The following is a 21,573-nucleotide window of genomic DNA, read 5'->3' on the forward strand; positions in this document are numbered from 1 at the left end:
ACAGGATTGGGAAGAATTCACTTAAGATTCTCACAGGATTAAAAATGTCCCCAAGAAGATGATTCACATAACCTTTGCCACATAATTCTGAAGCTGCTTTATTTACTAAATCTCACTTAAGAAAACTCGCGGTGCATTTTCTGGTTATATTCATCAAATCGGCTTTCTGTGCACTGTTCTCTTGCTGGCCCAATCTCCTTAGCGCAGCTTAGTTCTATGTCTTGGGGACTGGATGGAGTGCTTTTGATCTCTTCACTCTTTTTAAATTCTTATTGAAATGAGTGTGTATCGGGTCAGATAAAAGCAGTAATGTTTTAAGCTACTGTAATCATCTTTGCTGTTACTTTTAATCTGTGGGTGAATTGCATAACCTCAGAATTGTGCTTGGGACAAGCAGGGACAGCAGGCTCCCCAGGGAGCTCTCCCAGGTCATTGCCTTTCAGGAGGAGGAATGCAGTCTTTTCAACTCTTGTTTTGTCCCTTGAGGTCTGTGGTAGAACTTTCTTTCTTTTTTTTTTTTAATCTTTGCTGTGATGCTTGGACCTCTCCCTATTCACATGCCCAGCTGTAACAGAAGCTTTCCACATAAACAGTGTGCTAGGCATGTCTGGTGGCTAGATAGCCTCACTTCAGTGCTTTGGAGCATCCTCAAGAGAAACAGGCACTTTGTCATCATGATTTTGACATGAGAAAGCTAGATCCCAGTGACATGAAGAATCTCATCTGGCATTGAACCACTCCTCAGTGGCAGCCACAACTAGAACCCAGCAGTGCCTGCCTTGGGCATCTGACTTCCCAACTGCTGCAGTGAAGCTCTTCTCCTCCCCAAGCACCAGGCCCAGATAGGCTTATCCTGTCCTGAGTCATTTGTCACTGGACCCACAGGCAACAGCAAGGCCAGGTGGTACTGAGCTTGAAGCTTGCTTTGGTCACCTGGGGCTATTTATTTATTTTAACTTCATCCCAAAGGATAGAACCCAGGGTCTTGCTCATGCCAGGCGAGTACTGTACCCCTGATCCATATCCCAGTCTATTTTTGGGTGGGGAGGGGTACCAGGGATTGAACTCAGCCCACTGTGCCACATCCTCAGCCCTATTTTGTATTTTATTTAGAGACAGGGTCTCACTGCATTGCTTAGCACCTCACTTTTGCTGAGACTGGCTTTGAACTTGTGATCCTCCTGCCTCCCGTCCCAAGCCACTGGGATTACAGGTGTGCTTCACCAAACCCGGCTATTTTTTGTTGAATTTTTAAAAACTTGCCTATGGTACTGTGGTACCAGGACCTTAGTGCTAGGCAGGCATTCTACCATACTACCAGCCCCTGGGCTGTTTGTTTTGTTTTATTTGTGGTACTGGCGATTAAACCCAGGCTCCTGCCTGGCTGGGAGGCCCTTCCACTGAACTCCACCCCAAGATGCTTGTTTAAACGTTGCTCCCCAGATAGAGCTGATGCCCACCTGCCCGCGCTTCCTCCTTTCATCCCAGGTTGGTCCCCATCCTGCACTTGGTGTCTTTCCCATGATGCTGGTGTGTACTGTTACAGCAAGTGTGTGTCCGTGAGTGACAGTCTGTGTCATCTGCTGCACGCTACCTGAGTGATGCCAGGTGGTACGCACCCTCCTGTAAGGTGCTCTTTGGGGGTTAGCACTCTACAGCTGTATCTTAACACATTCATCCAGTTTGTGTGTCTGAGGCGCCGTAGCAGCTCATGCTGGTGGCCCAGTTTCACTCTTAGTCGTGTGAGTAGTACCGTGGGGAACGTTCACCCTGTCTGTGTAGGTGCACACTGTCTTTCCAGTAGACCCCTAGAAGCAGAATCCCCGAGGTGCAGCATAGGCTACAGCTCTCTGCAGGAATTCTCCTTCTAGGGTGAGCTCCAAGATAACTAGCTTTGCTTTACAAGAAAACACACTAACTCAGGTCGAGTAGTACTGTGACAGCTAGATGCATCCCAGGTTACTATGTTTTGAGAACCAACATATCAATTCGTCCCTCGGTGTCCTCGGGAATTGCTCCCAGGATCCCCTGCAGATGCCCAGGTCTGGATGCTCTGGTCTCTGAGATGAAATACAGTAGTTGCTTATGGCCTATGCACATCTTCCGGTATATGCTAAATCATCTCTAGATGACCTGACAATGCTCCATATGATGTCAGTGCTGTGAAAAGTTGTCATTGTGAATGGTTACATTGTTTAGAGAATAATAAACAGGAAAAAAAATTGTACCTGTTCAGTATAGATGCATATTTGTTTGGGTTTTTTTTCCATCTGTGGTTGGTTGGATCCACATTTGTGGAATTCAGGGATTCACCAGGTTGATGGTACTTTTTAACCATTTACCATTTACCCAGTTACCTGCTGAATAAAAAGTGTTGAATTTGGATCAGCTAAGCAGCTGACTGTGGGTTGGTTCCCACCCGTGGCACCATGTCAGCAGTACTTGGAGAGCTTCGGGTTTAGGAGTTACACTTCTCTGTGACATGGAAGAATTCTAAGCAGCTCTTGCTGATGAGCTCCTGACTGTCCGCTAGGGAGGAGGTGTCTCATGGCCTGCACGGTCTCTGGCCCAGGCCTGTTTCCTCAGAACCTGCCTTTGGTTTGGGGTCGGGGGCCTTGGATGTGCACGTTGAAAGCTCTGAGGTCTGCTGGGTGTGGAATCCCATACAGTCATGGAACCACCCACATTTGCACCAGTGGAGTTCAAACCAAAGGAACCGAGTTGGGAGACAGATTCAGGGCACTTGCTGACCCTTCTCTGAGTTGGTCACCATAGCTTAGGTGTTAGAACTATCAAAGCTGTCTTTCATTAGGTTTGAAATGGATGCATTACTATAAATCATAAGATGCTTGAAATTACTGTAGGATGTAAGATGAATCTGATTTTCTTTCTTTTAAATAATACAGACCGGTGAAGCAGAGTAACGCTATTGGAAAAGGCGTCAGCCCTGCCCCCACGGTCTCGGAGCTCTGCACCCTCCTCGTGTTCCTTCTGGATGTTATTCCCTTGGTAGGTGCTTGCTGTGGACAGACAGCTCATGCTCTTATTAGTGCTGGGAGCCTATTTTATAAACCTAAAAGTACTGAAAAGCAGCTTTACCTAAATACACACACACACACACAGATCTTTATGTTTGTTTGGCTATGAAGTGTGTGTCTGGATGTAATCTCTCTTTTTTTTTTCTTTTCTTCCTTTTTTGAGGGTACTGCAGATCAAACCCAGGACCTCATGCATGCTAAGCACATGCTGTACTACTGAGCTATGTCCTTTTATATTTTGAATATCTCATTTGAAAGGTATTATAACATTTGGCCAGTTGAAAGTGGGCAAAACTAAAGTTATATAAACCAGATGATGGGATGAACTGATATTACAGTTACTTAGGTGTGAAAGCAGTTATACTTCCTAGTTAAAATTGTGCACTTGAGCCAAGCTTGGTGGCTCATGCCTGTAATCCCAGCAACTCAGGAGGCTGAGTCAAAAGGATCATAAGTTCAAGGCCATCTCAGTAACTTAACAAGACTTTTTTCTCAAAATAAAAAATAAAAAGGTCTGGGGATGTGGCTTAGTGGTTAAGCACCCCTGGGTTCAATCCAGGACAAAAAAAAAAAAAATTGTGCAATTGGCCAATCTTTTTGAAGAACATTAACTTTCTTAATATAGAAATATAGAAATTCACATGGCAATTTTATTTTTTTATTTTTTCCTTAGGTCTTGTAAAAAGCCACTTGACAGGAGAGAAAGACATTCTTGACTTGTCTAGAGCAAAAGGAAGCATTATTTTGTCTTCTGGTTTGAGAATTAATGTGAAGTTTATGCTCTTGAACCCAGAATTGTCTAAAGTGACATTTTGAGGTGCATTATTTTTCTGGGTGGGAAACTGGGAACGTGTGTATGAATGGTGCTTTTATTCCACAGGAGCTGTACTCAGAGGTGCAGACCCAGTACCTTCCTCAGGTGCTCGGCTGCCTGGTGCAGCCTCTTGCTGAGGAGGTAGAAGCCTTAAGCTTACCTGAGCTCACGCACGCCTTGAAGACATGTTTCAAGGTGCTCAGCAAAGTCCAGATGCCGCCTTCCTATCTAGATACGGAGCCCACAAGTGGAAACTCGGTAGGTGCCTGGGGAGTGAGTTGGCTCTCGTGTCCGGGAAGTGGGAGGAAATGAGGGTTGGTCTGGGCAGGATTATGGATGAGAAGGTGTACAGGTAACACATCAAGTAAGCTTGTGAAACACGTGAACACTTTGAAAGTTTCAGTGTTACTAACCTCCCTTCATCTCACCCCTCCCATGCTACATAGCTGTGGTTAATGGCAAGATATAGCTAATACTGCGCAGCTACACTCAGTGCCTGCATGTAGCCGGCTTCAGATCTTTGGATGGGTAACTGTGGATGTATGTGATTTGGGTTACTTAAAAGGCAAGCTTTTGGGCTGGGGTTGTGGCTCAGTGGCAGAGCACTTGCCTCACATGTGAGGCACTGGGTTTGATCCTCAGCACCACATAAAAATAAACAAAATGAAGATATTGTATCCATGTATAACTAAAAAAAATTTTAAAAATAAATAAAGGCAAGCAACCATATGGATTGCTTTGTAGGGCTGCTGTAACAAAGTTCCTAAGACTGGGTGGTTTAAACAACAGAAATTTTTTCACAGTTCTGGAGGCTGGAGAGCAGTATTAAGGTGTCCACAGGGTTGGCTTTTCCTGAGTGCACCACAGAAGGAGACTGTGCAGGCCTTTCCCAGTTTCTGCTGGAGTGCTGGAAGTCCTGGGTGTTCTTGGTTCATTGAAACATCAGTCTTCATGTTCATGGGACTCTCCCTGAATGCATCTATCTCTGTGTCCAGATTTCCCCATTTTATGAGGACCGAAGTCCTGTTGGAGTAGCACCTATCCTAATTCTCACTCCATTCTCACTTGATCATCTGCAAAGACCCTGTTTTCAAATAAGGTCACATTCCAGGGCACTCAGGGCTAGGATTGAGGTTCACGGTCCAACCCACGGCACACACTTGTGACTTTCTTTGGTTTTCACTTAGACAATATTTGGGGGACATGAGTACTTAAAAAAACTGTCTTCCTCCTGATAGATCATTTGGGTTCATTCTAGTTTTTCTCTGTTCAAAACAATTTCACAGGCAGCCTCCTTCCACAACTGTGCTCAGGTGCCAGTGTCTCTGAAGGATGAATTTTTGACAACAGGTTGTGATTGAAAAGCACGTACAGCCTCTTAATCTGTGAGAGATGTTGACATGTCTTCCAAAAAGACAAACAGTGATAATCTCAAATGTTTGATACCCATGTTCTTTGAATTATTTTTATTTCCTTCTTTATTTGGAGATTTGAAACCAGTTCAGAGCAACGGTAGATGGGTGCAAACAGACTAAAAATTGAGGTGTTCAGAGAAAGTGTCGCAGGTATTGATTATGGTTTGGTGGCAAATGAGTGATCAATAGACATTCAGTCTCAGATTATAGATTAATTACAGACTTAGAATTTAGTGTTCTTTTTTCCTCTGGCTGTTCTAGCTGTTAGAAAAAACGTCCTGAAATAAGATCCAAGGTACAAAGCTTAAGTGTCTGTCTGCTTGACAAAACCACTGAGCGAACCAGCTTGGAGAAGGAGACTCATGGGGCTCACAGTCCTCGGTCTTCAGCCCACAGTCACTTAGCTGCATTGTGTCTGAGCCTGTGGTGAGACAGAGCATCCTGGTGGGAGCAAGGACAAGAGCTGCTCACCCCATGGAAACCAGGAAGCAGAGAAGGAGAGACGGACAGGCAGACTGGAGACAGGCTAGACCCTTGCAGTGGCCCGCCCCAGTGACCTGCTTTTTCCCATCTCCTGAAGATTCTACTGCCACCTGGGGATCAGGCCTTCGTTGTTTAACACAGGAGCCTTTGGGAGGACATTCCAGATCCAAACTAGAACATTAATCATTTCTAGTTTACAGATATGAATAACAACACACTTCTAAAACCACATTCCCCGTCTCATTCTTCCTGAAAGCACAGTGGGGTAAATGCTAAGGAATTTCACGTTGACTATAATGTCTAAATAATAGTATAGGAAAAGAGAAAAGTGTTTAATGTTTGAAGTGTATGTGTGTGTTCATGTGTGACATGGACAGGTTGAGTATCCTTATCCAAAATGCTTGGAACCAGATGTGTTTTAGATTTTGTAATATTTGCATATACACAATGAGATATCATGGGGATGGGACCCAAGTCAGAACATAGAATTCTTTTATGTTGTATATACACCTCAGACAGTATTTTTAGTGCCCCTTCATTTTGACTGTGACCCGTCATGTGAGATCAGATTTGAAGTTTTGCATTTCCAGCTTTGTGTCAGTGCTTATAGAGTTTGGATTTTGGAGCATTTCAGATTAGTGATTGTCAACCTGCGTGTGTGTTTTGGAGGAGCTGCTCTGTGCCAGCTTCCTCTTTGCTTTATTTCTTTGTGCCTTTATTTTGCCATTAACTCATTTTCCTATTCGTATTTTTAAATTTGTCAAAATAATTTTTCTTTTTTTTTTGGTGGTGCTGGGGATTGAACCCAGGGCCTTGTGCATGCAAGGCAGACACTTTACCAACTGAGCTATATCCCCAGCCCAGTTAGAAACAATTTTTAAACAACTGTTTTGAACACTGAAGAGTCTCAATAAATAAGACAAAGTAGACTCCAAGGCTGGCCGGCCTGCTGAGCGTGCTGGTTCCTCCCCTGGGGCTGTCATCTCCTCCCCTGCCCTCACCTGCCCTCTTATTACACACTTTTACAGGGGACTCTCTTGTTGCAGGGAGTTATGTTTTGGAAAAAGAGGTTTGAAACACATTCACCGTTTGTGTGATTCGTCTGACACTTGATTCACTGACCACCACAGGTGGTCTTAAGTGATGCTCACAATACAACGTGTTTTTCATCTTTTGCAGAGTCCAGTAAAAGGCGAAATCACTGTGGAAACAAAGGCAGTGGTTCCGGTGGATGAAGATGCTTCCTTTCCCCCACTGAAATCTGAGGACAGCGGAATCGGGCTCAGTGCCTCATCCCCAGAGCTTTCTGAGCACCTGAGGGTCCCTCGAGTTTCTCCTGAAAGAGATGACATTTGGAAGAAGGGTGGGAGCATGCAGAGGACGTTCCTTTGCATCCAGGAGCTGATTGCCAACTTTGCCAGCAGGAACATCTTTACAGTACCACTGACCACGTCTGGGGAAGAAAGCAAGTCTGAAGAGCCTTCAGGGCAGAGGGCAAAGGGCGGGCCCCAGAGCACGGTGGGTGACGACGCGGGCAGGAAGAACTCATGGGAGGCCAAGCCCCTCACTGTGCCCCAGTTTAAGCAGATGCTTTCAGACCTATTCACCGTACGTGGGTCTCCATTCAAGACAAAAAGTTCAGAATCGCCATCATCCTTGCCCAGTAGCCCTGGCAGAAAAACAGGAGGAGAATGGGATGTTGACCAGGTGGTCATCCACCTGGAGGGCTCCAAGGAGGACTGCAGGGAGGCCTTTGCCGCCGCCTGCCACCTGCTGCTGGACTGCGCCACCTTCCCTGTCTACCTGTCTGAGGAGGAGACGGAGCAGCTCTGTGAAACTCTCTTCCAGCTTCCAGGTGAGAGGGAGGCAGGGAGCCTGATGTTGAGGACGCTGTAACTGAGGTGGCTGATGCTTACAGACCAGCTAAAAGTGTGTCAGCCAAGAAGGGACTGTGCTGGGGCATCCCAACCCGAGATCCAAATTTTTTTGAGACTGACACATGATTTTGAAGCATTTTGGATTAGTGATGCTCAATCAGTTAAGGCTATGCAAATATTCCAGAAATCCTAAAAATCTAAAACCTGAAGCACTTCTGGTCCCAGACCTTTTGGATAAGTGATGCTTAGCCTATATTGGCCACAGTTGTTTCCCTCCTTATTTCGTAATCAGGTGTATATAGTTTTATGTTTGTCTGATGCTGGGGATTGAAGTTGTATACATTTTTAGTTTGTGTGTCATTATATAGCAAGTTGATAAGGGCTGGGTCTATGTTTTTAAAATTTGAGTGTCTGGAATAGCCCATCAAAAGATCCATCACATTAACCGTGCCCAGTCATAGTAAGCAGATCGTACCATGATACCTGTTGTTAGAGATTTATGTATGGCTTGCATGGGCACTATAACAAAGGGCCACAGCTGGGTGACATCAATAATAGAAACTTGCTGTTTCATAGTCCCCAAGAGGCCAGAGATCCAAAGTCAAGGTGTTCCCTGGGCCATGCTCCCTGAGATTCTGGGTTGAACCTGCCTTGCATCTTCCCAGAGCAACCTTGGCCCTCTGGGCTAGTGGCTGCCTCTCTCCAGTCTCTGCCGCTACCCTCACCTGGCGATCTCCTCGTGTCTCCTCACGTGGCCTCTTCCTCTATAAAGGACACCTTGATGACCTCGTCTTAACTTGGTTACATCTGTACAGGCCCTATTTCCAAGTAAGCGTAAGTGTCACACCCCCAGGTTGGCACACTGCTGTCCAGGTGACTCTCCGGTTACTGCCGGACCCAGGGTGCCGTAAAATTTGTGGATTAGAAGCCAATCTCACCTGGATCTGCTTGTTTCTGTCCTCTCTGGCTGCCTTCCTTTCAGGAGCCAGCGATTCCAGCTTCCCATCGTGGCTGAAATCCCTCATGACCATCTGCTGCTGTGTGAGTGATTGCTACCTCCAGAACATGGCCATCTCCACCCTGCTGGAAGTGATAAACCATTCCCAGTCCCTTGCGCTTGTCATTGAAGACAAGATGAAACGCTACAAAAGCTCTGGGCACAACCCATTCTTTGGCAAGCTACAGATGGTGACATTGCCTCCCATTGCCCCAGGGATATTGAAAATCATCGCAGAGAAAACAGACTTTTATCAGGTACTTCCCACTAGGAAGAGGGTGGTGAGGGGTGAGCGGGCGTCTCTCTGAATCATTCACCTAAGGTCCTCCCTAAGAACACAGTGACTGCCCAGGGTAAGGTGCGGCAACTCCAGGGGCACCCAGAGGTTTGCTGAGACCCGAGACTACCTTGTCTGTCTGTATCCCAAGCTCCTGGCATGGTTTCTGGCTCTGTATTGGGCAAGCTACAGTGAGAGCAGCTTGGCCTGCAGTGCCCGGGAGGAGCCTCTGTCAATGAATTGGGGCTGGATGGAGGCAGGGTGCTGGGACCCCTCCTCTGCCCCCACTTGGAGTAGCCCTCTGCTAAGCAAAGGAGTGGGAAGACGACATGGTGGCGACCTGCCTGTCCCTGGGAGATGCAGAAGCCCTCGTCAGGGAGCCAAAGCAAGAGGGCACCCCTTTGTCTTGGTCACACCCACCAGGAGTGGATAGTCAAGTTTCTATCAGGCTCAGCTGGGTAGGAGGTAGAGAAGGAACCCATCCGCTCAAGTGCCATAGGCTCATGTTGCTTCTACCAAGATAAAGATTTTCTTGAATAACTGTTCCTCCATTTCTTGAATGCCCTTAGCATAATCCCATAATCCCAGTGTTGTTCTTCACTAGTTAGTGGTGGTGTCTTTAGGGAGACAATCCCTAGGGCTCTGTGAACTGCTTTTCTGGCTCATCTTTGGTTCAGAGGCAGGGCTCTGTCCACAGTGTCAGGCCTTTGGGGAGCCAGTGTGCACTTGTTCTTTGACTTGGACACCACATCCTCCTTTCCCTTTTACCAAAGTAGAGTCACAGTGTCTATCTTGAATCTATTGAACTTGGAGCGAGGACCAGCACTACTGTAAGCAGCTGTTACTGGGCAAGTGTTTCCTTGTTCCTGCCTGCCTGGATCAGAAAGTTCGATATAATTACCCTGCAAGCACAGGGAAGAAAAAAGGAGGATCATGAGTTCAAAGCCAGCCTCAGCAACTTAGTGAGAACCTGAATCTAATAAAATATAAAAAAAGGATGGGGATGTGGCTTGGTGGTTAAGTGCCCCTGGCTTCAATTCCTGGTACAAAAAAAAAAAAAGACCCTAGTCAATCCCCAGCACTGCAAAAAAAGAGAAGAAGAAAAAGAGATAAGACGACAGACAAAAAGAAGCTCCTCCCAGACTTCTAATCTTCCATATCTGCGAGTTGGGGCCTCTCCTCCCAACCCACTGCTGGTCTCTGGCTGCTAGGGCCTGGCCCCTCTCCCATGCCTATTTGCTCTTTCCTTGACTGCTCCTGTCCATGCTTCACCATCAGGGACTTCAAACTGGTGCCAGGCACTGTAGCCACACAGCACTAGGGCATGACCCAGGCACCCACAAAAATGGTGGGTCTGTTATGTCCTCAAGTGGACATTGTGGGATGCTACTGTGTACGGCTGGGCATCCACACCAGTGCACCCCCACTGAGGAGAAGACACCACTCTGGAGGAAGAGGGCAGCTCCTTACCTGGGACAGCAGGGAGGACAGGGACAGTCTGCCCCACTGACTCTTGGCGGTTCAGCTCACCACCACCATCCAGGGCTCCTGGGGTGAAAGACCACACCTTTCCCAGCCCCTTTATGAGCACCTGCCCCACTCCCACTGGATCATCTCCTTGGAAGAAATGAGGATCCTGGGCCTGTGTTGCTTCTTCTTTATACTAATCAGTAAGAGAGACTCAAACAAGATGGTTGTTACATTGTTTCCTACACTTTTCTATTTCAAGGTGATACTTCCCCTTTGCCAGGCATGGTAGAGCTTAGGAGGCTGAGGCAGGAGGATTGCAAGTTCAAGACTGGCCTCAGAAATTTAGCAAGACCCTGTCCCAAAATTTAATTAAATAAAAAAGGGGCTGAAGCTGTAGCTCAGGGGTAAAGCACTTGCTTGGCATGCATGAGGCACTGAGTTTGATCCTTAGCATCACATAAAAATAAATAAAGATACTGTGTGTTCATCTACAACTAAAAAAACATACATTAAAAAAATGTTTAAAAAAAGAGAAAGGAACAAAAAGGGCTGGGGATGTAGCTCAGTGGTAGAGTACCCCTGAGCTTAATTCCCCAGTACTAGGGGAATTTTAAAAATTTCCCCTCAAAATTTTCAGGAACTAATATAGTGAGATTTCTATTTTATACATATTTGGGTTAGATTGTTACACAAAAGTTTAATTTCCTTGAAGTTTATTTTTAAACATGTATGCTAATTATTAAGTATTTGTTTTCATCTTTGTTCAAAAATAAATATTTTTAAATCTTCCAGAAGAAATCTTTATTTTTTTTTTTAAAGAAAGAGGGAGGGGGAGAGAGAAAGAGAATTTTTTAATATTTATTTTTTAGTTTTCGGCGGACACAACATCTTTGTTTGTATGTGGTGCTGAGGATCGAACCCGGGCCACACGCAAGCCAGGCGAGCGCGCCACCACCTGAGCCACATCCCCAGCCCCGAAGAAATCTTTTATATGTGCATTTGCCATAAGGGCTAGAAGGAGGGGATGGGATTCCTTTGCTTAGTTAGAAAGTCTTCAAAGTTTAATTGTAATTTGATCATTGGAAATTACTTTCCCCTAGAGAAAAAAATAAGAAAGTAATGGTTAGGGGCTCAAATTAGTCAGTAGTTAATTTATTGATTCGTGCTAGGAAGAGCTTTGTCAAATAGAAATAAATGAACCAAAAAAATGTTATGTGATCTAAAGTGTGCCTAGGCTAGAGCAGTCTGAAATCTAAACTGTTTTCATGATCTGAAAGAACTCCCTCCTGTGAGTGGGGACCCAGCCTCGCTGGGTCAGGCAACTCCACTTGTTGTCCTTAGGACTTGGGAAGGGCTGCAGCTGCTTGCAGACCCCTGTGTTTAAAAAGAGATCAGGACTAGGGAGATGAACAGATGGATTAGGGATGTGATTTGGGTACTGATGACACTGAAGCAGGCTCCTGGGCAGAGAAGGGATGGACATGTTCCTCAGTTAGCACTGGCAAGCTGTGACTCTTCACCAGTGCTGCATGGGACTGGTTGGAGCCTGCCCACAAGGGTGGTGTACTCTGTGTTCAGCTGCAGACTGGGCCATCCTAATAGCCTCTTTGAAGCCACTGGGCTCCCTAGAGGGCATGTTTTTGGCTGGCCACGTGCTGACACAAGCTGAGTCTTGGTGTGTGTTTACTGAGAAGCTCTAATACTTCAGATCCGCCTCTGGTCAGTTCCCTTCCTGAACATGACATTTATGTCTAGATAAGAGCTTCAGTGCTTTTAGCCAATCAGAAACCTCCAAATTTAACCAATAATGCTCCCTGTTGCTGCAGGACTCCTGGTGGGTGCTGGCTTTGTTTTGTGTTGGTAATGTGCATCTGGGTGTTAAGGATTCTAGAACACTCAGCAAACATAGGTGAAAGCCAGCATGTCGGGCTGGGCATGGGCTGGTGGAAAGGGGCCGGTGTTGCCTGTGTTCACGCAGTCTCTGCCACCTTTTCTTTGTCCCAGAGGGTGGCTCGTGTGCTTTGGAATCAGCTCAACAAAGAGACCCGGGAGCATCACATCACCTGTGTGGAGCTATTCTACCGGCTGCACTGCCTGGCCCCAACAGCCAACATCTGCGAGGATATCATCTGCCACGCCCTCCTTGACCCCGATAAGGTGAGCCTTCAACCCAACCTGCCACCACCCACCTGCTGGGCCGCCCTGCTCTACTTGCCCGAGGCAGACTCATATACCCCCAGCAAAGGCTTTCCAGCCCCGTTGGACTCCTGACTCAAGAGCAGAGCTCGGGGCCTGGAGGATCTCTGGGATCTCGAGCCACCCACTTTAGAGTTCTGACAATGTGATTTGTGTCCTCCTATGTGAAGGCCACTAGGAGATCCGCACCAGCTGCCTAGCAGGGCTTGAGGGCTTCTGGGCTGTTGGCAAAAAGAGGCAGCTGCGGAATGTGTTGTCCTTTCAGAACTTGTTAAGTGTTGATGTGCAGCCTTGTTCCTTAAGGCCCTGGGCCTGGCACTTCCCCAGGGCATGAGGAAGCAGCACTCTGCTTAGTCCTTGGACCACTGTTCTCAGAAGTGACCCGGACCCCGCTCAGGGAGAGTCTAGAATGTGCGCTCAGTACACAGCAGGAAAAGAGGGAGGAGGCCAGTTTCTCTTCTCCCACTGGCCAAGTCCCGCATGAAAACACAGTCCCTTGGAGGAAACAGGGCACTCACTTGTTATTGAGACGAGATTCACCGTGGCTGAGAACAGCATCCGTTTATACCACCAAGCTCCTCACCCTTTCTTTTCTGACCAAGGGAACAAGGTTGGAAGCTCTGTTCAGGTTTTCTGTGATCTGGCACCTGACGAGAGAGATCCAAGGCAGCCGAGTGACGTCCCACAACCGCTCCTTCGATAGGTGAGGTGGTGGGTGCCACGGAGACTAGGAGGCTCCTGGTCTGCATGCAGGGCTGGGGATGGAGGGCGGGTGAAGCTGAAAACTGAACCCCTGCATGTGAGCCGGCCCTGCCATGGCGCCCATGGTCCTCTAAGGGAAATTAGCTGGAAATGTGAGCACAGCGAAGAATTTTCTTGATATGGGGAGGAATGGGGAAGCTCAGCGTGCCTCAGTCACCAGTGGAGCTTTTCCAACTGACCCCCATGGGAGGACTTTCTGGGACGGTGCGGAGAGTCCAGACCTCGCCTGGGACACTCTCCACACTGTGCATACAGTGGTGCTGCCGACCGCCTTCAGGTGTGAATTTTATTGCAGGCACATTCTGCTACACTTTGCTTTCTTCAAGTGCCCCACTGTCTCTGAGGTGGTGGCTGTGAGGCTGGCACACAGCACTGGGGTGAGGCTTGGGCTTCAGAGCATTAGGAGCTCCCCCCATCATTCTAACAGGAAATGGAGGTTGCACCACCTTGTCCTCCTTTGCCTGGTCTGTGACCAGCTTGCTGAAGCTTCCTGGGGTGGGTGTCCCTGTTGCTGACAGTGAGTGCCCAGTGTGCACACCAGGACTGGCAGGCAGGGCAGCAGGGTATGGACTTGGTGGTGTCACCTCTGCCTGCAGGTCCTTGTTCGTCGTGCTGGACAGCCTGGCCTGCACGGATGGTGCCATTAGTGCAGCGGCCCAGGGCTGGCTGGTGCGTGCACTGTCCCTGGGGGACGTGGCACGGATCCTTGAGCCTGTGCTCCTGCTGCTGCTCCAGCCCAAAACCCAGAGGACCTCCATCCACTGCCTCAAGCAGGAGAACTCAGCTGGTGAGTGGGCTGTGCAGGGTCCTGGGAACAGGAGGGAGGGGCTTGGCTGCCTGTTGTCACAGTTTAGGGACTTAGACCCACTTGACGGTTTTGCTAGATTCAGGTAGTGTGAAAATACCTTATAAACTTATGGGGACTTTGACAGTTTAAGACCATGGGACTAGAACTTAAAACTACTTACTAGTTAGTGGATGTTTTAGTTGCCTTTTTTATTGCTGTGACCAAAAGACCTGACAAGAACAATTCTAGAGGAGGAAAAGGTTACTTGGAGCTCACAGTTTCAAAAGTCTCAGTCCATAGATTGCTGGCTCCATTTCTCTGGGCCTCAGGTAAGGCAGGGCATCATGGTGGAAAGGTGTGCAGATGGAAAGCAGCTCAAGACATGGCAATTAGGAAGCAGAGAGAGAGTCAGAGCTCCCTGCACCACAGACAAAATATACACCCCAAAGGCATGCCCACCGCCGTGATCCATCTTCTCCAGCCACACCCTATCTGCCTACAGTTACCACCCAGCTGATCCCTATCAGGTGCCTCCAGAGCTACACTTGCACTGTTTGGCCAACTCACGGCTGTGCATCCGGGCACCAGGTGAGGTGTACGCATACTAGGTAGCACTTCGGCCAGATCTGCCACCAGCTTCTGGGGGCAGGATAGTTCGGTGGCCTCCAGAAAGTGTCCAAGTATAACCTGGTCAGGTATACTGTATCCATGAAAGCGTCTTATTGTGAACCTTTAACTACAAGGTAAATGGGTTTTTTCCTGACTGTTCTCTTAAGGTGCTTGCAGCTGTTGAGTTCTGTTGATCAGATGTCAGAAAGGCAGACCTAATACACCTTGTTGTACCCAGAATTTACGGAGGCATCTTAGAGGTGTCTTCTTTTTCTTCTTTGTTTTTGTAGCAGTGAGGATTGAACCCAGGGCTAGGTAAGCACGGTACTACTGAGCTACATCCCAAGCCCTTTTTTATTTTTACTTTTTATTTTGAGACAGGGTTTCAATGCGTTGCCAGGGCTGGCTTCAAACTTGAAATCGTCCTGCCTCAGACTGCCAAGTCACAGGGATCACAGGCGTGTGCCACTGAGCCTGGCTCAGAAACATTATTTTTTTCCCCAGAAACATTTTAACACAAATTTAAAAGAATATAAGTAGGAATAAGGAAAGAAAAGAAATCTTTAGAAACCTAGCCAGTTCGTTAAACTACAATGGTTGGTGCTTCATGCAGTGTAACTAATATTACCTGCTCAATTGTTGTGATTCAGACTTTGCAATGTTCTAAGGATGGCTTGGAGCCCTGAGTCAGTTTGTGGAGCTCACTGGTTGTGGGGTCCGTTGGTCCAGGGGTGCTTCTCAGGGAGGACAAGCCCCTCCCCTGAGTGAGCGACATGGAGGTGGCCTCCTGTCCCTGCACGGTCTTTGCCTGAACCTGTAAGCTCTGGTTTTCCTTTTGAAAGGAAAGCTGGATGCCTTCTCAAACAGGAGACATTTATGATCATTCCACAGTCTAAGAAAGGAAAACTGAAAGTATGAACTAAGCATCTTCTTAAAAGTTTGGCTACAGTTCATGTCCACTCCATTTTTTAGTGTTTGTCTTTTTAAGAGAAAAGTTCTGGCTCGACACTTGTTTGGGTTTTGCAAGACTCCCAGCACGGCCTCGTGCTTCCTTGCTCTGTCTTCTGCCAACCAGCTGCAGGGGCCTGAATGGTCTGCTGCCTCCTGATCCAACTGGACATCTTTGCTCTGTCTTTTCTTTCCCTGGAAGAAACAAGAAGTACAGATCGTCCCAGGCCAAACCGGACAAGGAGAAAGGGGAAGATGAAATCAAGGATGAGGACGAAGACGATGAGGTTGTTGTCAAGGAAGTGAATACAGAATTTGAAGCTTATTCCCTCACAGATAATGATTATGACGGAATTCAGAAGTTACTGCAGCAGCTTTTCCTAAAGGCTCCTATGAACACTGCAGAGCTAACAGGTCTTTTCATTGAGCAAAGCCATATTGGAAGAGTGATTAGCAAACAAATATTTCAGAAAACAGCGATGATGATGTGGATAGTGATGAAATTTTTGGTTTCATAGCCTTTTTAAATTTAACTGAAAGAAAGGGTACTCAGTGTACTGAACAAATTAAAGGGTTAGTTCTAAGCTTCTGTGAGAAGAACTGTGAAAAGAGCCTGGTTGATCAGCTGGACAAGCTTTTAAAGGATACCACCAAGCCTGCAGGCTTTCTCCTAAGCAGAAGATTCATTAATGTCCCTCCTCAGATGGCTCTGCTCATACACCGGCAGTTTCAGAAAGAACGAGCAGAGTCACACACAAAACTAAGAAGCCACGTGGGAAGTGCTCCTCATACTTCTGATTAGTAAGACATTTGTGGAAGCAGGAAAAAACAATTCCAAAGAGAGATGGAGCAACCAGAAGGACAAATTTAAATGTTTGCAAATGCAGAGGAAGAGTTTTTCTATGGGAAGGCCGTCGTGAAGTTCAACTACTGAGCTCCAGAGGAGAGCGACGCGCACCTGGGAGGCAGGTGGTCTTCAATGATAAACCCATGGAGCCCTTGCCAACTGTGGTGTTAATTCCAGATAGCGAGACGAGTGCAGTCATGGGTAAACTGAAAGAAAGTCAGTCTGTCCAGCCAGCACATTTTTCATGGACACTGATAGGGTTATTTTTATAAAATTACCAGAAAACCCAGTGGAGATTTATTGAAAAACACATGATTTTATTCAGATTCAAGTCCTCTACAAAAAGCAGGGTTCTTTTCCACGTGCCTGTGATGTGTTACAAAATATCTCTTTTTTTGGTCAATTATTAATGGTTGATTAAAAACTCCTACCAATGAGTGGGTTGTGGCTCAGTGGCAGAGCGCTTGCCTAGCATGTGTGAGGCACTGGGTTCAATCCTTAGCACCAAATAAATATAAACAAAGTAGAGATACTGTGTCCATCTACAACTTAAAAAAAAAAAAAAGTCGAGTAGTAATTTGAAGAATTCAATAAAAATCCTAATTTTTTTATTTAAAAAGAAAGAAACCAGGAGTGCACTGCCCACCCCAATCTTACCTACATAATCCTGTAGAAATCTATTTTTAGAATATTACTATGTACTTCCACTGGCTCACAGATTTCTATCTCATCCTTCCTCCTTTCTTAGTCTTGCTTAGTGTTCAAGGCACAGATATGTTGAATTCTGTTTAATAAAAATGTTTGCAGGGCTGGGGTTGTGTGAGGCCCTGGGTTCAATCATCAGCACCACATATAAATAAATAAAAATAAAAGATCCATTTACAACTAAGGCTCTTGCACAGAGTATTCTGCATCTTGATTCTCCCTCTGTGTGGCCTACACATTGCTCCTCTGAGCACATGTAAATGAATATTTTAGGGGCTAGGGATGAAGCTCAGTGTTAGAGTGCTTGCCTACCATGTGCAAGGGCCTGCATCAATCCCTAGCCCTGAAAAATATTTTAATTAAAAGGGGGAATGTGTTGTTTTTCTTTTTTCTTTTAGTACTGGGGAGTGAATCCAAGGATGCTCAACCACTGAGCCACATCCCCATCCCTTTTTATCTTTTATTTATTTAAAAAAAAATTTTTTTAGATGTTGACAGAACTTAATTTTATTCATTTATTTATATGCGGTGCTGAGAATCAAACCCAGTGCCTTACACAGGCCAGGCAAGTGCTCTACCACTGAGCCACAACCATAGCTCCCCCTTTTATTTTTTGGGACAGGGTCTTGCTCAGTTGCTGAGGGCCTTGCTAGGTTGCTGAGGCTGGCCTCGAGCTACTGGAATTACAGGTGTGTGCCACTGTACCTGACTGGGAACAGTGGTCTGTTGCGTGCATGTACCCGATCTGTTCAGTGAGCCCTTCTCTGTGGGTCTTCAGCTTGCAGTCCAGCGTATCTTCACACAAGACATTTCATGGAACACCCTTATCCTCATAGCTTTGCTAATATTTCTGTAGGATACATTTCTGGAAAGGGACTTCCTGGGACAAAATCATAGTATTTTTTTCAGATTGCCTTCCCCCAAAAGTTGTGATAACTGAAATTTATTATGGTGATGTAACTAAATTGTCCCATCTTTGAACTTAAAAACAAACAAAAAAAAAAACTGCCTGCTTTCCTTTGTCTGTGGGTTGTCCATAATGCAGTCTAGATTTTGGTAGTATATTTGATGGGGGGACTTTATTAATGTTGATCTTTCTGCTGGGTGTTGCACACCTATAATCCCAGTGGCTGGGAGGCTGAGGCAGGAGGGCCACGAGTTCAAGGCCAGCCTCAGCATCTTAATAAGGCCCTCAGCAACTTAGCAAGACCCTGTCTCTAAATAAAATATAAAAAAGGACTGGGGATGTGGCCCAATAGTTAAGGGCCCCTGGCTGGGTTCAATCCTTGGTCAAAAAAAAAAAAAAAAATTTTTACCTTTCTGATTTTAAGACAAAAACTGCCCCAGGGCAAGTTTATCATTGCTGACTCTTATGTTCTAAAGTCATTTGTCACTTTGTGATTCCCAGAGGACTTGCATCGCTGGTTTATCAGAAAGAAACCCTCCTTCAAAGAGACAGGTGGGGCACCTGAGCTTCAGGAAGCCTCTGAGGAACAGCTCCCCCTGAGCCAGTTCACCACCGTTGATCGAGAAGCCATCTGGGCTGAAGTGGAGAAAGAACCAGAGAAGTGCCCTCCCAGAAGTGAGCTGAGTGATGAAGACCTGCCCTACTACGTGGACCTTCCCGACAGGATGGGCCCTGGTGCCCCAGACAGCAGTGAGCACACAGAATCGGCAGATACAAGCTCTGGCCACACGGACAGCGAGAACACATCCACCTTCTCATCCCCCTCCCACGACCCGCAGGAGCTGAGCCATGAGGAGAACTGCTGTGCCCCCATCCCCATGGGGGGCAGGGTGTACCCCAAGCGCTCAGCCTTGCTGGCAGCCTTCCAGCCAGAGAGCTTCAAGTCCAGTGCCAAATTGAGCCTGGTGCGGGCAGACTCGGACAAGACCCAGGCCTCAGAGTCCTTCTCCAGTGAAGAGGAGGCCGACTTGGAGCTGCAGGCCCTCACCACATCTCGGCTGCTGAAGCAGCAGAGGGAGAGGCAGGAGACACTGCAGGCCTTGTTTAAGCACATCCTGCTCTACCTGCAGCCCTATGACTCCCGGCGGGTTCTGTACGCCTTCTCTGTGTTGGAGGCCGTGCTCAAAACCAATCCAAAGGAGTTTATCGAGGCTGTGTCCAAGACCAGCATGGACACCAGCTCCACAGCGCACCTCAACCTCATCTCCAACCTACTCGCACGCCACCAGGAGGCCCTCATTGGCCAGAGTTTCTATGGAAAGCTCCAGACCCAGGCCCCCAACGTGTGCCCCCACTCTCTGCTGATCGAGCTCCTCACCTACCTCTGCCTGAGCTTCCTGCGCTCCTACTACCCCTGCTACTTGAAGGTCTCCCACCGAGACATCCTCGGCAACCGGGACGTGCAGGTCAAAAGCGTTGAGGTTCTGATTAGAATAATGACACAGCTGGTCTCAGTGGCCAAGTCCTCAGAAGGGAAGAACGTGGACTTCATCCACAGCCTCCTGCAGAGGTGCAAGGTCCAGGAGTTCGTCCTGCTCTCACTGTCAGCGTCCATGTACACCAGCCAGAAGCGCTATGGCCTGGCCACCGACCGGGGCAGGGCTCTGCTGGAGGACACTGTCTTTGAGGAAAGTCTCATCAACCTGGGGCAGGACCAGATCTGGAGCGAACACCCGCTGCAGATCGAGCTGCTTAAGCTCCTGCAAGCACTCATCGTCCTGGAGCACCATCTGGGCCAGGGCCAGGAGGAGGCCGAAAGCCAGCCGACCCTATCCAGGGAGTGGCAGAGGGCCCTGAACTTCCAGCAGGCCATCGGCGCCATGCAGTATGTGCAGCCGCACCCCCTCACCTCCCAGGGCCTGCTGGTCTCAGCCGTGGTGAGAGGCCTGCAGCCCGCCTATGGCTACGGCATGCACCCTGCCTGGGTGAGCCTGGTCACACATTCCTTGCCTTACTTTGGAAAGTCCCTGGGATGGACCGTGACACCCTTTGTTGTCCAGATTTGCAAAAATTTGGACGAGCTGGTCAAGCAATATGAAAGCGAGTCCGTGAAGCTCTCCATAAGGTACGTTTAACTCTGAGGCCTCTTACTGCTCTGATGACGGTTCTGTAATAGACAATTTGCTGTGGATGCCAGTTGGAGCATAAGACAGCCTAATCCAAACCCCTTTAGTGTTGTCAAGAGGGATAGCAAGGAACTGAATGTTCAGATCCTTTAATTCCCCACAGCTTCCCAGGCTAGCTCAGTGCTGCCAGCAAGTCATTTACTGTCATTTTTGCAAAAAAGAAATAAAAATATGAGTCGTCTTCACAGAAACCCTAAGACACCCTTAAACCATTTCCCCAATAATTGAATATAAAATAGCACTAAAAACGCATATCATTCCTATGATGGTCTTTCGTGTGAGAGCTCTCTGGCTGCTTTGTTTGTTGTGGGGCAGGTCGCTCAGAAAATACACCAAGTACTGTTTTTTTGGTTTATTTGGAGTTTTTTTTTATAATTTTTTATTTGTAGATGGACACAATATCTTTATTTATTTACTTACTTTTTTGTGGAGCTGAGGATTGAACCCACTGCCTCATGCATTCGAGGCAATTGCTCTGCCACAAGCCACCCAGCCCTCAAGTCCCAGTTTTATCCAAATTGAAGAGTCTTTACTTAGCCGGCTGGCTGGTGACTGCCCCCTGCAGGACCCATGACTGTCTCTGCAAGGAACAGCCCCGAGCCTGAGCATTTTAGGATATTTAAAGGCAAAAACTACATCTGGGTTGACATAGCTACAAGCAATACGTACAGAAGCTGAATTGGGCAGTTAGCGAGACAATGCAGTGGGTACATTGGTATTTCCCACTCCCACGGGACTTTCCAGGTTGGCATAGCAACAAGCAAACAGGGAAGGGGGTCAAAATGACCCTAGTTCAGTATACATTAGAGAATGGTTACTAAGATCTAGACAATGATCTCTGACAAGATACATTGCCCAAGAAAAGTGGAAACCAAGGAGAACAATTTTACATTGTATAAGAATTGCTGTTTTTTGTTGGCAAGTGTGTTATGCTAGGTAATTATTAATGGGTACAGAGGCGGGGCTTTCCCAGGGAGAAGCATTCTTACATGATGTGGAGTCCCAAGGTAAAATGAAGTCTGTGGTCACTGCCCATAGAGCCTGGCCCATAGCATTTGTATGTAGGGTTACAAACCTTTATGGCCTTATTCTCAAAAATTCTCAAAACCAGTTCTTGTTTCTTCACCAAAGCACAACCTCCAAGAAGGAAAACATTTCTCCGGATTATCCACTCACGCTTTTGGAAGGTCTGACAACCATTAGTCATTTTTGTCTTTTGGAACAACCCAACCAGAGCAAAAAGGTACATTTTTTT

General features: G+C 47.0%; 1 protein-coding gene and 1 pseudogene across 5 annotated transcripts in view; both read left to right on the forward strand.

The window, feature by feature from the left end:
- Positions 1-21,573, forward strand: part of Dop1b (DOP1 leucine zipper like protein B) — a 104,965-nt gene that overhangs the window by 43,617 nt on the left and 39,775 nt on the right. For all 5 annotated transcript variants that reach the window (XR_006850616.2, XM_058577234.1, XM_058577235.1 and 2 more), the window contains exons 12-20: positions 2,907-3,009; positions 3,919-4,110; positions 6,930-7,605; positions 8,610-8,881; positions 12,376-12,528; positions 13,170-13,270; positions 13,926-14,116; positions 18,634-20,257; positions 21,450-21,561. Coding sequence is in view for 4 of the 5 variants with exons in the window: in XM_058577234.1 (XP_058433217.1) it covers positions 2,907-3,009; positions 3,919-4,110; positions 6,930-7,605; positions 8,610-8,881; positions 12,376-12,528; positions 13,170-13,270; positions 13,926-14,116; positions 18,634-20,257; positions 21,450-21,561 (3,424 nt within the window). In the remaining variant the exon portion in view is untranslated. The remainder of the gene's footprint in view (positions 1-2,906; positions 3,010-3,918; positions 4,111-6,929; positions 7,606-8,609; positions 8,882-12,375; positions 12,529-13,169; positions 13,271-13,925; positions 14,117-18,633; positions 20,258-21,449; positions 21,562-21,573) is intronic.
- LOC131423966 (BRCA2 and CDKN1A-interacting protein-like) lies at positions 14,271-17,254 on the forward strand (annotated as a pseudogene).

The sequence above is a fragment of the Marmota monax genome, unplaced genomic scaffold (assembly GCF_021218885.2).
Source record: "Marmota monax isolate L192 unplaced genomic scaffold, Marmota_monax_Labrador192_F-V1.1 WCK01_AAM20220418_F8-fsc00125, whole genome shotgun sequence".
In the NCBI taxonomy this organism is placed as follows: Eukaryota; Metazoa; Chordata; class Mammalia; order Rodentia; family Sciuridae; genus Marmota; species Marmota monax.